The following is a 16,779-nucleotide window of genomic DNA, read 5'->3' as shown; positions in this document are numbered from 1 at the left end:
ACTTGGAGCACAATTTTACCACTTACATTGTTGTTATCACACAATAATTAATAATTCAAATACTTAGCAGGGACGAGGTTTGAATTAGTTCATCTGGCTTAGTGTTGACAGTCTCACTGCTCCGATTGCGTGCATTGTTTCCTGCACAGACAATAGCTGTATATGAAAACACTTCTTGACGAGAAAATAATTTTAACAGAACATTCAGGTTTTCAGCAGTTGGTCCTCTTATAGGAACTAATACTTTGATTGTTTATATTATGATTACATTTGCACACACAATTATATGATAACTATTAATTTGCAAATATGCAAATTGTAAAATATAATTTGTTACTTCGCACTTTGGCTTGCACAGAATTGGTTGGAGCATGACACTTCTGAAATCTCCCAAATTAGGCTGCGCAAAGAGGGGTGTTGGCAAGAAGCACAAAAACACACATAAGCACTTGTGAGAGAGGAATTTTGCAGTTTTGCTCTTCGAAGAGCTTCATCTCGCCAAGCACTTATTCCAAGAAATTCTCCTGTAAGTACGAGGAACATATAACGATAACGTTATAAGTTTATATGAGCTGATAAGAGCAAAATGTATGCCTCCCTCGTGATGTCTTCGGCACCTCTCCCTCTTCAATTCTCCACTTCCCCGACCACCTCCAGCTACGCGCGAGACCCAATCTGTTACGCAACTCTTGGCTTACAAGAATTGCTTTTGCTAAACTAGTATTACCATAATGTCGACATCTCGTGTGAAATGCCCCGGAGGAAAATTCTCCGTGATGAACAACGCTGTTTCAGAACTGAAGCGCACTAATGTATGCAAGATAAATATTTTCAATTTTGTATTCAAGTACTATGAGAATCATTATGATCTTTTGAATGAGATTTTTAATACTTGTCTATCGTAATGAAAAATTTGTTAAACAATTCCTTTATATTTTAACTTGGTGTGATATGAAATTCACGATATATCAAAACTGTATGTAAGCTGACAATAATAACTCTCATGACATGGCATCACATGATTCGGGTACTACTTTCTTAGTGTAATCATTAGTAAAACTAACCTACACATTCGGGACTATTTCCAAACAAGCAATCGGAATGAAATGAATAGTATATGCCTAGTCAGGAATGTCCGGATCAATTGTAGCTGTATTCCCATCAATATTAATTGTACTTTAGAGCAGAACCCAACTTTAACAAACTTGAAACCACAAACTTAATCAGACGACCTAATGATCTTACCTTTCTTCAGACACTATTACGTTTTGACCTTGAATTTCAGCATGGAACAATTGCATTCAGTAATAATAAAAACACAAATCTTGAAAGGTGGAATGGAATGTGTCTCACACGCTGTCCCCGCAGGTGCACAATCTAAGGCCTTATGTGTAAATCAGCCATAGAACTCCACACTACCATGGAATTGCCCCTGTTCCATTTGAAGTTTGAAATTTATTTACGGCCTTTTGACATCTATGGGTTAACATCTGGTTTCAGAAAAAAGCATTTGATTTATAGGTAAAGATCAGGTAAAAGTTAATCCACCATGTTCAGATCTTACTCTTGCACCTACATATATGTAGGACTAATCGAGGTTTTGCTGTGAGAAAGGCTAAAATATCCAAGCTGGAAGCACTTGAAATGGGGTTTTAGCGCAAAATGCTGCATATATCATGGACAGTAAGAAAAGGGAATGAACAAGGACTAAAAGAAGCTAATGAAGAACGACAGATCATGAAAATAATAGGAGAAAGAAAAATAGCATGTTGGGTCATCTTATTCGGCACTCCTATTGGCTCACCATACTGAGAAGGAAAGACAATAGGGATATCATGAAGAGGAAGACCACGGATACAATATATAGTTAGTTATGAAGAAGAGACTTTACAAGGTATAAAACTGATCTCCCAAGGGAGGGAAAGGTTTCAAAACTTGCATGTTGCCCACCACCGTACGGTTTGGGAGAACAAGAAAGAATCAAGGATTTAGAGTCCTTTCCTAAATTTACGATATGAGCACTAGTTCTTTAAAAATAATTAGAAAGGTAATTTCATAAACCTACGAAGCCAGTCCTTGCTCTTGAAGGAGGTATTTTCACCATTAATCCATGTGCTAATGACATCTCGTAGCTTTGTTAGGTAATATACTTGCAGTGTTAAAAAAAAAACTACGAAATTTCTATTTGCAAGCTCTCACATGAGAACATAGGTACAGTGTCGTGTTATTCTATGAAATAACCATCGATCAAATGTCAACTGCTACAAGTTACTTTTTACTCTCAAAACACATTCTTTTGTTATTAACTTTTATTTTCATTTCTTTTAGATTATCTTAATTTTTTTTTTTTTTTTGACCAGTAGTTAGAGGAGGCTAGGTTTGTTCAAATATCTTCAGACTTCTGTTTCTTTCCTTTGACTGCGTGGATTATTCCTGTAGCCTTTAAGGGGTATGCCGTGTGTAATACGGAGATTCTTACATACTAATTTACGACATCTTGATTTAATTAGATAATTTGTTCATTGATAAGGGTGGGTTAAATTAAGTTTCGTTATATATGTTTACACTTTCGTATTTTTTGTTCAAAATGGATCTGTATATGCGCACATTTATTAATAATTATTTATTTATTTCAATGTTGGTGGTCATTGGTTAGCGGTGATTAGGTAAGGCTATGCTTGCAGAAAATATAGAACGGTGCCATAGCACTTTTTGTTTACACAGCAATGCGTTATTTTTCCTTTATTCAGAAAATTACTTCGAGTGTGTGTTATGCAGCAAAACATTTTACTCACTGTTGGTGCCGGTGGTATCAGTTTTCTGGACGTACACGCTCTTTCCAATCACGTATTTTGCAACTCATTATGTGTTAGCACCAGTTTCTAAAATGACCTATGGATTATTATCCTGATAAAAAAAAGAAAGATTTACACTAAAATAGTATTAAAATTATGTTTTATTTGAACACGCACAAATTTTTACACTAAATTTTGGAACAGTCACCAGAAATCGTTTCGTATCTGGCTTAATATAACGACTAATTTTTTGAACCATATACAAAGTCTCAATGGTATGCTGTTGATCGTAACATACATGAATACAAACGGATGCTTTTGGACTAAAACTATGCCGTAAGTAAGTGACGGCAGTCGTCTAGAACGGATTTGCTCGTGCGTCCGTCTGTGAACTGGTATCTGAGCAAAATGGTTTAAAAAATATTGAGAAACAATTTCTTCCAATCGGTTCATCCTCCAAAAAATTGGTCCCTTCTTATTTAGCTCTCTATTCAAACTTGGATTGGTTCAAATTAACCATTTCGAACTTCAACGTTTATCCGTATGGAACGAATATTGTAATAAAGCATTTGTTTCCAAACGATTCAGCGACTTAACACAACTTTCATGACTATCCAATGTACTTCAAAGAAAATGAACATAGTTCAACTTTAATATTCCGTCCAGTTTCAAAAGTGATTTCCGTATAGAATAAACACTAAATGCTGTCATGATACTGTTTCTTATAAATATTTCAGCGCCCCTCGAATGGATTCAATTTCGCCTTTACTCAAACAGAAATTTCTTCAGACTAGCCATTAGTTTCAGACTTAACGAACAAAACCATAAAACCAAACTGTAACTGATAACGAGAAATCAGTTGATAATTGATTGTTTGCACATGATCCTGTGTCCATACACACCTCACAATGACTGATTACATCGCTCTGCTGTAACCGGCAGTTTTTCTAATTCCCTATTACTAATACCGCTTTGAACGTTTATTCCTTTACAATGAAAACGGTAACAGGGAAGGAAATGCGGTTCGCTGCCAAGAATTCAACGTCTCGAAACAACATACCACTTCTTTCCTGGATAGTACTAGTATTTCTGGTTTCAAAATTTATTTCCGTAGAATATACACTGCAAGAGCTATCTGGAAGCGATTTTTTGCATTGGACGAAGCATCTCAAGCATACGTTTGATCTTATTCAAATCAAACCTGGTTAACACTAGCCACTTTCGATTTGAGCTTTTTTTTCGCCTGGGAACGGAAACATAGCAAGAAGACGTATTTCAACAAACAATTGGGCGTCAAACATAACATGACTCATAGCAACGCCTTACTAAAACTGGAAGTGGCTCAAATTTAATATTAATTAAGTTTTCCATACTTATTTCTATATAGATTAGAGGAAGAGTTATTATGTTGCGTTTCCACAACGAGCTGAGCGTTGTAAGATAAGGTTCCACATTTTCTATTAACCCCTATTCAAAGCGGAGCGATTGAAATTAACCATTTCTGGTGTTAATATTTTTCATCATGGGACAGAAACTGTAAAAGACAGTAACAAACAATTCTTACAACCGATACAGGGTTTGGAGTAAACATATTACAACCCACAGCATTTTCCCAAAATCGGAAGTTGCTAAAAGTATCTAAACTGGTCATTTCAATACTGATATCTGTAGAGTATGGACAATAAGAGATATTGAGATACGGTTCCGTACAATCTATTCAGCTCCTCAAGAATAGGCCCATCTCCTCCGTCAACCATATGTTCTAACCGTAAGCCTTTGAAATGAGCCATTTCCAGTTTCAACATTTATCCCCACACAACGGAAAAGGTAAATTGCGAAAGGTGGATTTCTGCAAACAATTCAACGTTCAAATTGATCGTATCGTTATTACCCACAGAACTCTACCAGAAACGAACATCGTCCAAGTTTACTGTTACATCCGGCTTCAATATATTTTTCAACTTATTGCCACAGAACAAAAAATATAGCATATAACCGAATCAGTTATTCCTTCGTTGAAATTGAATTCAAACAGAAAGTAGTTAGAATAAACCATTTCTGTTTTCGATGTTCATCGTCACGAAACAAACGCGGTGATTTAGTCAGAAGCGTTTTGTGCAAACATTTTATCATCTAACACGTTTTAACATATCTCTACTATTCACAGCACTATATCAGAACCGCAAGTGCTTAAAAGTTACTATTACCTCCGATATAAATACTGATTTCTGTAAAGCGAAAATGGTAAGATATATTGCGATATCGTTCTCTGGAGTCGAGTCGGCTTACCTGAAAACTATCTATCTTTCTCGTTGAAGCTCTATTCAAACCGGAAGTGGCTAAAATTGTACGTCACCTATGAAACGAAAATGATAACACGTATCGAGGAGCTGTTTTTTTTTTTTTTTTTTTTTCGATCGGATCAGCATCTCAACGTGGCATTCTACCTCGCTCCTTAACTTTCTGTTCAAACTGGAAGTGCTTCAAATTAACGATTTTTTTCAATATTTATCTCTGTAGAAGTAAACGAGTAACGGGTAGCAAGTAATAGCTTTTTAAGATATATCCAGGGGACAGATTGTATCTTCAATTTTGTTACTTTTTGGCAACCAGTCGTTACAGATGTACTACTTTAAGGTTGAGTATTGAACGCACATTTTGGAAGTCTTATTTTCACACTGTGAAACGATATTCATTTGTTTAATTTTGGTATTTACATTTTAATACACCCCACCAGATAGATACTGTTAGTCATACATACAAAAGTTGTAGCTATGGAACGAATATTTGGCAGAAATTATGTGGGTGGTTAAAAAAAAAAAAAGTATGTCGCCCTCACACTTTGTCCTTCACTGCCATTAATTTAAACCTTTATGCTGATATGAGATATTTTCCTAGTCTAAAGTAATACTGTTATTGTGTTCGTCTATCACTCAGTGATGTATGTTTTAACCACGACAAGTGTTTACCATTCTGACATTTACGTTCGTTATTTCATATATTCCGGTAACACCGTTTCACTTGTTCATAAACGTAAATATTTTACAAATTTTGTAACGTTTTGAACCCGATCATGATAGTTGTCTTAGTGTAAACAAAATGTTTCTGTAAGATTTTTAGACACTTCTTTATTTCTATTTGTATGGAATATTTTACCCGCTTCTTTCCCTGTACTGACTAGCTTATAAAGAAAACCTCAATATATTAGCTCTCTCGTAAAGGCCAACACTAACAATAAAAGCGTAAGTTCATGATTCCCGTTTGGATCAGGTTTTTTTTTTTTTTTTTTTTTTTTTTTTTTTTTTTTTTGTATATAATGATATAGTAACCTAGTGCATGAATAATTATGTCAATAAAGTTTTGCCCGTTCTTAACACTTTGATATATCTCATGAAATTTTACAGGTTTGTAAATTTCTAAGGGTTAATACCAGTAATATCACGTTCTAGGAGAAATTTGCTTTAAATGTATAATTTATGTAGTTGTTTTTTGTTGCTGTAATCAAGGGAATGAATATAGTTGTTATAATAGACCTAACACACAGCTACAGTTTTACTTGCAATCGATAAACAAGGAGAAAATATCTGTTGACCTGATTTACAAAATGTCATCTAAACTTAAATAATTTTCAAGAAATATCAAATCGATTAATGAATGATTTTCTCTTCTACCTAATCGTCAATTGAAAGTGATTGTCACAAGTCCAGGGTATCTAATTATATCCTTTTCCACCAGGACAATTTTTCAAAAAGAATTTAAAAAAAGAAAGAAGAAAAAACTTTTTTCCTAATCTAGTATGATCTACTTATCCTCGTAAATATGATTTTTTTCTTTAAACTAGTAGCTTTCGGAAAAATTAACTTGCACAATTGTGCATGTTGAGCCGATACTGCATATATTCGTGATTCTATCTATCTGCACAATTGTGTACATTTTAGACTGAAAGGGTTGCATATGGTAATTAAGACGCAGAATAAGATTGCTAATTTTGAATAACTTACTTAGTGTGAAATGATTGAAAAAAGTTTACGTCACTATATGTATAATTATCATTTACAGTAATAAAATATCACATATTTTTACACAAATAATGAAATTGATATATCTACGATAGGCAATCACTTCACTTGCGTCAGTAGTACACATGGGAACTGTACAATTTTGTGAAAGTTTGGTATATCAAAAAGGATAAGATAATTTAATACAATACGACACTAAGAATGAGTGATAATAATCCAAGTTGGAATGGTTTAGTGCAGAATGATATCAGTTGAGAAGTTAAATTTGTGACCTGTGGGATTTCCGGAATTGTTATTCACCAGGTGAATGAGTTTCGTATATTCCTGAACGTATACTAAAGTTTAAGGTGAAGTATATATATTTTTATTTTCTTGAGCTTTTAACATTTGCTGCTCAAAGTCCACAGTGAAAATTGCTATAAAATCTTCAAATGAAGTTCACGTTTGCTGCAAATAATTGCAGCAGGTTGCGACCTATGCAACAAAATGGGCGTAAAACGAATCCTTAACTTCAATTTTGAAATTTCATAGATCATTCAGTAATTACAACCTGGGGCAAACGTATGCTTATTGTCTGTGGTTCGGGTTTTGTGTAGGATCTCGATCTTAATTTTTACATCAATGAGATGTCGACCAGTTTCGGGACGCATTTCTGCAAAGAAAATGGACTTTCACTGTGATATTATAAATAAAATGCACTTTTTTCTTAATGTGTTGGTAAAGTCGGGAAACGATTTTCTTAAAACTATTTTAAAGTTGATTTTTTTGTGGCTTTTACATTGTAAGGATTTATAAAGGGCCAGTGTTCAAGACGACATTAGGAACATAGTGTTATGTAATTTTTTTTCTGTCAAGGTTTATTATGTATCACGCCATTAAAAATACGTAGACATACTTAATGTAGTAACGCGGAAATCAAACTGGTAATATTAATGTGAATTACTGAGGAAAAGATGGTGATTTCATGATGTTTTTTTCGCAAGAAATAAAATGCTGCACATAAGTAAAGAAGCACGTCCAGAAACGATGAAAGAGAAATGATGAAAATACTTTGTTCTCTGTAAATAATTTTTGAATCTATACTACAAACTTTTTTCCTGTTTATAATGTGGCACGTGTTAAAATATCTAAAGAAGTCTATAAATTGATTTGAAGTGATATGGGGTTTACACCTTAATTTATAAACATCCTTTTGAAAACCTAGTTTTCTTAAAACTTGTTTTGTGCTAGCAAAATTGTGATGACTTAACTACATGAGACAATGCATGATAGAGTTCTGTACACTATATATTAATTTTACATCATATGGTAAAATTATATATTAAGAAATCTACGGAAATTGCCCGTATTCATCCCTTAAGGCGTAGACTACTTGCTAACTGGTTCTGAGTAAAGATTTTGTATGACAAATTTCACCTTCCTAACCTATTCGACACGTCAGATGGTCTGCTTTTAGCGTAAATTTTAAAATCGCTTACTTGTAGGATCTTCACTCTAATGACAGTAAGGTAAAAAAAAAAAAAAAAAAAAAAAAAAAAAAAGAAAGAAAGAAAGAAAGAAAGAAAGAAAGAAGTTTATAGCTCAGATACTGGTCTGACTAACTGCCGTATAAAATTTGATTTCAATCGATTCACCTATTTCCTTAACTAATGCCAGATTTGCTGGATATCAAGTTCGTAATCGCCCTCTGGAATGTTGTATTTTCAGAAACACTGGTGCACGCAACAGTTTTTAAAAGTGAAAAAAGTAGTGTGCAACTGTCCGCTCTTTAAGGAAAGAGACCCGTCAGATTATCATTTTTGACGTACATATATAATCCTCTTCCCGGCCTTATGCTACTCATTTCAATGAATGTAACACGATCGAATGCCACTTAAATGTAGACAATCGACATATATTATATAATTTATTTCAAGCAGTTTAGTTTCCTCTTTCTATAATCTGACGCATAAAGTATTTCTGCCATTTTCTTCCATCATTAATCTTCATACACCCTTTTTACTTTAAACGCAAAAAACAATAATTGGTAAAGTGTTTCACGATGTTAATAAAAGTCAAGGGCATTGTTTGCAAAAAAACCTGTAATAGGAGGATTCCAAACCCAGTGTATCATTTTCATTTCTTCGAATAGCATTACACGAGGTTGTTAGAAATTCTATGTCCTGAGCACAAACGTACAAGCACTAGTAATAATGTAAGTGTGACGAAGGTGCTAATTCTTGTACATATTACTTTAACAAGGAGTTCTGCAATCTTAATATCATCCATATCAAAAAAGAAAGAAAGAAAGAAAGAAAAATTACAAGAAATTGAAAGCTCAACACATCTCAAAAGTATTTATGTAATAAGAGGGCCTAAATATGTATCAGATGTAACCACGAAGGTATATATCAATAGACGGAAAGATTCCAGACCTATTAAAATTTACTTTCTCAAAGTATGTGATTATATTAAAAACACACAGAGATTAATATACGGATTGATCTTACGTATTTTGTGCAAAACTTCAAAAGATGTTATACCCTTAATTTGTTTCATTGTCATAATGATAGCAGTTTCTTGTAGCTGCAGTTGCAACATGTTCTTGCAATTTTTAAATTTTCTGACACAAAAATTAAGGATAGATAAATTTTTTTAGTGAAACGAATTTCTGTTCAATGTTGGTGTGTACTTGAGTTAACTCTGATATCGTACATTTAAAGGAATTCAAAATTTGAAATAGTAAGCAAACTATATCATCTTATTTTGAGAGTGGAGAGATGTGGAAAGTCCTCGATGCTCCTCGGTACCATAGTTCCTCAAGATTTCATGTACTAGAAAAAAAATAAACGTAATTCTATCATGAATTATAACGAATGATTTTATATATTTGTTGTTACTTATTAATTACATCAATACACATTTCCTTGTTTATTAATTTTGTTACAGGCGAGATAACATTGTTGTTCTTCAAAGAGAAGCTAATATGTTTAATATATTAAAGGAAACAATTTCTTATTCAGATGAGAAATCTTATACTTCGAAGCAATTTGGCAGAGAATTAAATCGGTCACGTTTGTCAAGGCATTTGCTAGAAAAATACCACAAATGCGAAGAGTGTGGAAAAGAATTTAAACAACGTTCAAAATTGTCTAGACACATGTTAGTCCACACAGGAGAAAAACCGTACACATGCCAAGAATGTGGAAAGGGATTTAGAGAACGTTCAAAATTGTCTAGACACATGTTAGTCCACACAGGAGAAAAACCGTACACATGCCAAGAATGTGGAAAGGGATTTAGTTTACGTTCAAATTTGTCTACACACATGTTAGTCCACACAGGAGAAAAACCTTACACATGCAACGAGTGTCGAAAGGGATTTAGTCAACGTTCAAATTTATCTACACACATGTTAGTCCACACAGGAGAAAAACCTCACATATTCAGTGAGCGTGGAAGACCATTTAATATTCGTTCAAGTGCGTCAACAAACATGTTAATTCACACACGAGTAAATGATCATACATGCGAACATTGTGGCAAGGGGTTTAGTCGGCATTCGTATTTGGCTAGACACTTGTTAGGTCACACAGGAGAAAACACTAACACTTGCCAAGAGAGTGAAAAGGGATTTATTGAACGTGCACAATTGGGTAGGCACATGTTAGTCCACGGAGAAAAAAATTACACATTCGAAGCCTGTGGAAAGAGATTTAGAGAACGTTCAAAACTGTCTAGACACATGTTAGTCCACACAGGAGAAAAGTCTTATATTTGCGGAGAGTGTGGAAAGGGATTCATTCAACGTGCACAATTGGTTAGACACATGTTAGCCCACATGAGAGAGAAACCTCACATATGCAATGAGTGTGGTCAGGGATTTAGTGTACGTTCAAAATTGTGTACACACACGTTAGTCCACACAGAAGAAACACCTTACACATGCGAAGAGTGTGGAAAAGGATTCAATCAACGTTCACAATTGGTTAGGCACATGACAGTCCACACGGGAGAAAAACCGTACATATGCCAAGAGTGTGGGAAAGGATTTAGTTTACGTTCAAGATTGTCTGAACACATGTTAGTCCACACAGGAGAAAAACCTCACACATGCAATGAGTGTGGTCAGGGATTTAGTTTACGTTCAAATTTGTCCACACATATGTCAGTCCACACAGGAGAAAAACCTTACACATGCCAGCAATGTGGAAACTCATTTAGGTTACGTTCAAATTTTTCTACACACATGTTGATCCACACAGGAGAAAACGGTAATACATGTGAACATTGTGGGAAGGGGTTTAGTCGGCGTTCGCATTTGGCTAGACACTTGTTGATCCACACAGGCGAAAAACCTTACACATGCCAAGAGTGTGGAAAGGGTTTTACAGAACGTTCAAAAATGTCTGAACACATGTTAGTCCACACAGGAGAAAAACCTCGCACATGCAATGAGTGTGGAAAGAAATTTAGGGCACGTTCAACATTGTCTACACACATGTTAGTCCACACAGGAGAAAAAAGTTACACATGCCAAGAGTGTGGAAAGAAATTTAGTCAACGTTCACAATTGGTGAGACACATGCTAGTTCACTCAGGAGAAAAACCTTACACCTGCCAAGTGTGTGGAAAGAGATTTAAAGAACGTTCAAAATTGTCTCAACACATGTTAGTCCACACAGGAGAAAAACATTACACATGCCAAGAGTGTAGAAAGGTATTTAGAGAACGTTCAAACTTGTCTAGACACATGTTAATCCACACAAGACCAATTGATTATACATGCGAATATTGTGGCACGGCTTTTAGTCGGCTTTCGTATTTGACTACCCACTTGTTAGTCCACACAGGAGAAACGTCTTACACTTGCGAAAAGGGTGGAAGGTGATTTATTCAACGATCACAATTCGGGAGACAAATGTTAGTCCACGGAGAAAAAATTACACATGCAAGTCTGCGGAAAGCGATTACGAGAACGTTAAAACTTGTCTTGACACATGTTAGTCCACAAAGGAGAAAAACCTCACACCTGCAATGAGTATGGACGGGATTTAGTGTGCGTTCGAAATTGTCTACAATGGGGAAAACTCACGGTCGCCAGGAATGTGGAAAGGCATTTAGGGTACGTTCACGTTTGTCTACACCCATGTTAATCTGCACAGGAGAAAATGATCATACATGCGAACATTGAGGTGTGTGGTTTAATCGGCGTTCGCATTTGGCTACACACTTGTTGATCCACACAGGTCAAAAAACCTTACATATGCCAAGAGTGTGGAAAGGGATTTAGAAAACTAGAATTTACTAGAAAAGAGATTTTAGTAATTTTTTCTGATTTCACATGAAATCACAACTCAAATCATAAGTAAAAAAACCAGGCAAGCTAGGCGTGCAAAGATAGGATTATTTTGATTTGAAATTTGGCAATACATACAAGATGTTTGACGTACAAACAATGTGGAATAGGATTTTGTTCGCGTTCAAGCTTGACAAGAGACATTTTAATATACAAAGCTTCAATGTTCCACTCGTGCGAAGTGTGGAAATGTATTTGGTCTACGTTCAAGTTACTCAAGACATTTTAACACATATGAAAATCTCACACATCGCAACACAGATGAAAAGATAATTTATATAAAGCCCACATTTTGCTGAACGATTTAGTTAAACTGCGTATTTGGCAACAGATGTATTAATACAAATAGGGAAGAACTGCTTGTGTGAAGATTATAAAAAATGAATTACTCGAAGTTCAGTTCCGAGGAGACATGTTATTCCATACAGGTAAAAGATTGGTGTCCAAAAGTGTGAAAAGGGTTTACTTAAAGTCCACTTGAGACGATTTTCTGAAAAATCATGTTTATACAATGAACGATATAGTCAGGTTACACGAGTGATAACCAAAATGCGGAATATCATAGTTGTCAAAAGTGTGAGATAAAATTTGCTCAAAATTACGTTGCTTACAGCAAATGTTAAGATGAAAAAATTACTACTTTGCAATAGTGTTGCAAGGTATTTTCTCGAAGTTCACAAATTTGAGAGATGGTAACTTAATACTAATGATAATAATAACAATCAAAATAATAATATAGTATCGTAAGTGATAGCTAGAAATGTTGAAGACAGCTGACAAAAGTTTATCAACTAAAATGACGATACTGCAGAGTTATATGTTACTGGAAAACGAAGTTAGTCTATTAGTGTATACAATATTTCGTTCTGTAGTTTAGAAAACCTGTAGAACAAACAATGTTGAACTATTGAATGTTTAGGTCGTACTATATGAAAGAAATGTTTTGTGTGTTTGCTTGAAGGTGGTTCGGAAATAAAATTCTGAGAGTAGTGTTTCGGACCAGAGTTCGCCATGTGTGAGTTTAGACAGATATTTGACGTCACTGATTTTGTGACGAGGTTTACAAAGTTGTGTATCTATTGTTCGTAATATTAAGTGTTTTGTAATGCTCGTGTGCGAGACTCACTAAGGCGTACTATTGCAAGGAATAAATATGGAACTGAGTTAATCCCGGTTTGGTTTGTTGGAACTACCATTCTCCAGACAAACGAACAATATTGCAGTTTTTTTTTTTTTTTTTTTTTTTTTTTTTTTTTGAAATTATTGTCTTGTAGGAAGTTCCTAAGGAATCTGTACAGAATTCCTATAAGACGGATTGTGTGCTTGGTGAAAATTTAGTTCTGTAAAAGTTAGTTTTGTGTCAAGAAGCTCCGAAATTCTTATGACTATTGATTCTCGTGATAGACAAACAATTTGTGTGGTATGAAGTATGCACTTTTTTTTTTTTTTTTTTTTTTTTTTTTAACGGAAAATGTTATGGATTTGCTCTTATTGAGATGAACTTTTACGGGTCATGTGTTAAAGCAGAAGGAATTATTATCTATTGCGCTTTGAAGTAGCTCGGAAACTTCCATTCATTACACTCATCTCAAGACTTTGCAATGTTCTGTAAACAAGAGGATTCTGTTGATATTTCAGTTGACCCAACTAGTGAAGCCATTCATGTACAATATGAAAGAGAATTCTCCAAGTACGCTTTCCTGTGCTACAGCGGATGTTACAAGTAGAGGGATACAAATCAATGATAGCAAATCCGACTCTTTGGGTGAGACCTCATAAGTAGCTACTCAACAAAGATAAGTGTCACCCATGAGCACAGAAGCTTTTGAAGATTTTGTAAGTTATATAAGCATGGTTAATGGAATCTAAGGCACAAGAAAAATCGAAATAGGTGGCGTCAAGTTGTGTAATGGTGGAAACACTATGTGTAGCATAATTAATCATATTAATGAGATTGGTGAGGCAAGAGAGACATGAAACCGTGATGGTATCTGACAATATAGGGAGAGGTGAATTTGAAAAGTCTTTCTTTGCTGATTTTCTCGCAGATAATTGATTTATTTGAGCAAAGCGAGATATTGCTTTAGGATGACACATGATCGTGCTGTGAAGATTTATAAATGGGAGAGATGCGCGCTTTTTCCAGGAAAAGGGAAAACAGCTTTCCCTGAAGCATCTATTGAAAATGAGAGAAGGTGGAAAATAAATAATAGATGTTGTAGAAGGTAGAAAGACTTAGCTTATATTTTCCGGGCCAGAGGCTCTCTGAGGCCGGAGAGAAAATAAGAGAAATTCACAGTCTTGAAGAGTGATAGATAAACGGGATCACGTGGAATAGCTTATCCAATTGAAAATTTGATGCAAAAGTGTTCATTACAATTTTCGGTTCTTTCCTCTTCTGTCTTTGATACATCATTGTACATGACAAGAAGTATGCTAGAAGCTTTAGACCTGTATCTGATAAATGATAAAATTTGTTTAGGGATGTTTATGCTGGTGTCTGAATTTTTCGAAATAAAGTTTAGCTATTTGCCTCTGAATAGTTTTTTTGTGTGATGTCCTATATCAGAAAATTATATATATATATATATATTTATGGAGATGAACGCCAGAGTTCCAAGCCTTTTCCTTATTTCGAAATGTGTTTCGAGTCTCTTTGCCGTGCCATTTTGGAAAGTACTTTGATTTTTCTCTTGTGACAGTAGAATATGTATTAGTGTTGCATAAACAACATCGGCGAAGGAATCCAGTGCCTCGACTACTGTTTCTTCTAGTAAAAATGCCCACGATGACAACTATAGTACTTTCAAAATTTCACCCCAAGAAGCCTTCCTCCAGCCAGGTAGAACCTTTCTTTTTGAGTTAGGTTGTTTCTGTTGGGGATGGGAGTATGATTGGGAACGCGGTAGGCACTTCTAGAAACTCGTAATCGAAGAGAAGCAACTTTTTATATGAGATCACATTCTGTAAGAAAGTAGAGATGACCAAATATAAGCTGATATTTTTACGCGGGTTATGCATATTGTAGTATCCCAAATCGAGTACTGTTATACAACATTCGACAAAAAGGTTTCATTTGTGTCTAATGCTAGCCCATGTTTACTGTCGACCTTATCTTAGCCGAAGTTGTAGTCACCAAAATGAACAATATTTTCACTTTGTGACGGCTTCAAGGAAGTGGTTCGTGGAGTGTTTCCAGTAAACTTTGAGAAGTGGTTCTATGTGGTCTGCAGAAACACGTGACCAAATTTGAGTTTTGGAGAGACCGTTGTGAGCTCTGCTACCCCATTTAATTTAATACATACTAACAATTCGCCTCCCTGGTCTTGTGGTCGTTTCTCTACAAAGACAATTGTTTGATAGGTCGGAGAAAAAGTCGGACAGGTAACTTCAGCAGAACGTGCTGAACAAGTGACAGTGCTATGTACCGTCAATGCAATTGTGAATAGCATTTTTTCCAGATTTCTATGTTCGATAATACGGTATAAGGGTTTTTTCCTGAACAGAATACCACCTCATAGCTTGGCACTAGCTAGTCTTACTGGATGGATGGTTGCTGATATATTTTTTATTTGCTTAAAGCACAATATCTAGATTTCAAAATATTCGAAAGAATATCCAATCATATTGCTCCTCGGGAACCACGAAAACCACGTAAATATCATAGTGATAGAGAAGGCTTATCAAGATAGCGTGGTTATGCATATTTTCCCCCCGCATTGCAGTCATAAACTGCAACTGGTGGAAGTATCGGTTTACGGGTCTCAGAAGTCCCACTACAATTGACTGTTCAATGACTGGGTGGTTTATAATCCAGCAAAAAACTATTTGTCCTCATTCTATTGGTGAACTTGTAGGGTTAGTATATCCTTGTACTATAACACAACAGAACATCGTATTTAGATTTGAAAAGACTGGAACCTACCCTTTCAACCGTGCTCATTTTGCAGAGGAGGAATACCTGTTTTCTTCAGTGAGAGACCGTCCAAACCCCTCGTTGAACAGAAAAGCATCGTTTCACCAGCGTAATTTATAAACAAACTTACCACGCACATCTCAGGATATGGATCATTGTTCATAAGAACTTACTCAAGGCTCCGGTGCGTCATCAGCTATCCAAGAATCATCTTCTGTTATATTCTGCAGCAATATCTTCTGTTGGCAGAGCACGCTTTTCTATACGAATCAAATGCAGGATTTGAAAGTAAACTAATATCTGAACGCTATGTAAATAAAATTTTGCAGGCACTTGAAGATTACTTATAACATGATGTTGAACATAACACTCCTTTTCTATTACTACCATAAGTATTTCAGAGTTAACAACACAAAAAAAGAGCAGAGACAACTTCTCCTTTCTAGCACTACCGCCAGTTCACGTACCCACAGTACATTGCGGTTCGTAGACACCTTCACCCTCAATACATATAAAAAGAACTAAAAAATGACAGTCGAAATTCGCACTGAGACAGTTTGCTTATTTTTTTTAACATCTTCCACTACGTTAGTAATCCCTGGGAATACCGTCCTTATCCGAAGGCTGCCTGCCCCACTTAATAAAACCAACCCGTGAAAAAAAAGAGTAGTGGTCGAACAAGAATACTAACAGCAACTCAAGGAAAAATGA

General features: G+C 35.3%; 1 protein-coding gene across 2 annotated transcripts in view; it reads left to right on the top strand.

The window, feature by feature from the left end:
- Window positions 1–14,685, top strand: part of LOC145671033 (uncharacterized) — a 32,911-nt gene extending 18,226 nt beyond the window's left edge. Inside the window, exons 1-2 of one of the 2 annotated variants that reach the window (XM_081739705.1) lie at window positions 413–526; window positions 9,743–14,685. In XM_081739705.1, the coding sequence (XP_081595831.1) occupies window positions 9,780–11,684 (1,905 nt within the window). In that variant the 5' untranslated portion in view covers window positions 413–526; window positions 9,743–9,779 and the 3' untranslated portion in view covers window positions 11,685–14,685. Of the gene's footprint in view, window positions 1–412; window positions 527–9,742 lie in introns of those variants that run through there. The other variant, XM_081739704.1, reaches the window with a different exon arrangement.
- The last annotated feature ends 2,094 nt before the right edge of the window (window positions 14,686–16,779 follow it).

Source organism: Thermobia domestica, chromosome 15 (genome assembly GCF_964235325.1).
Source record: "Thermobia domestica chromosome 15, izTheDome1.hap1.1, whole genome shotgun sequence".
In the NCBI taxonomy this organism is placed as follows: domain Eukaryota; kingdom Metazoa; phylum Arthropoda; class Insecta; order Zygentoma; family Lepismatidae; genus Thermobia; species Thermobia domestica.
Note: the sequence above shows the minus strand (reverse complement) of the source record. Positions and strands in the feature narration are given on the sequence as shown.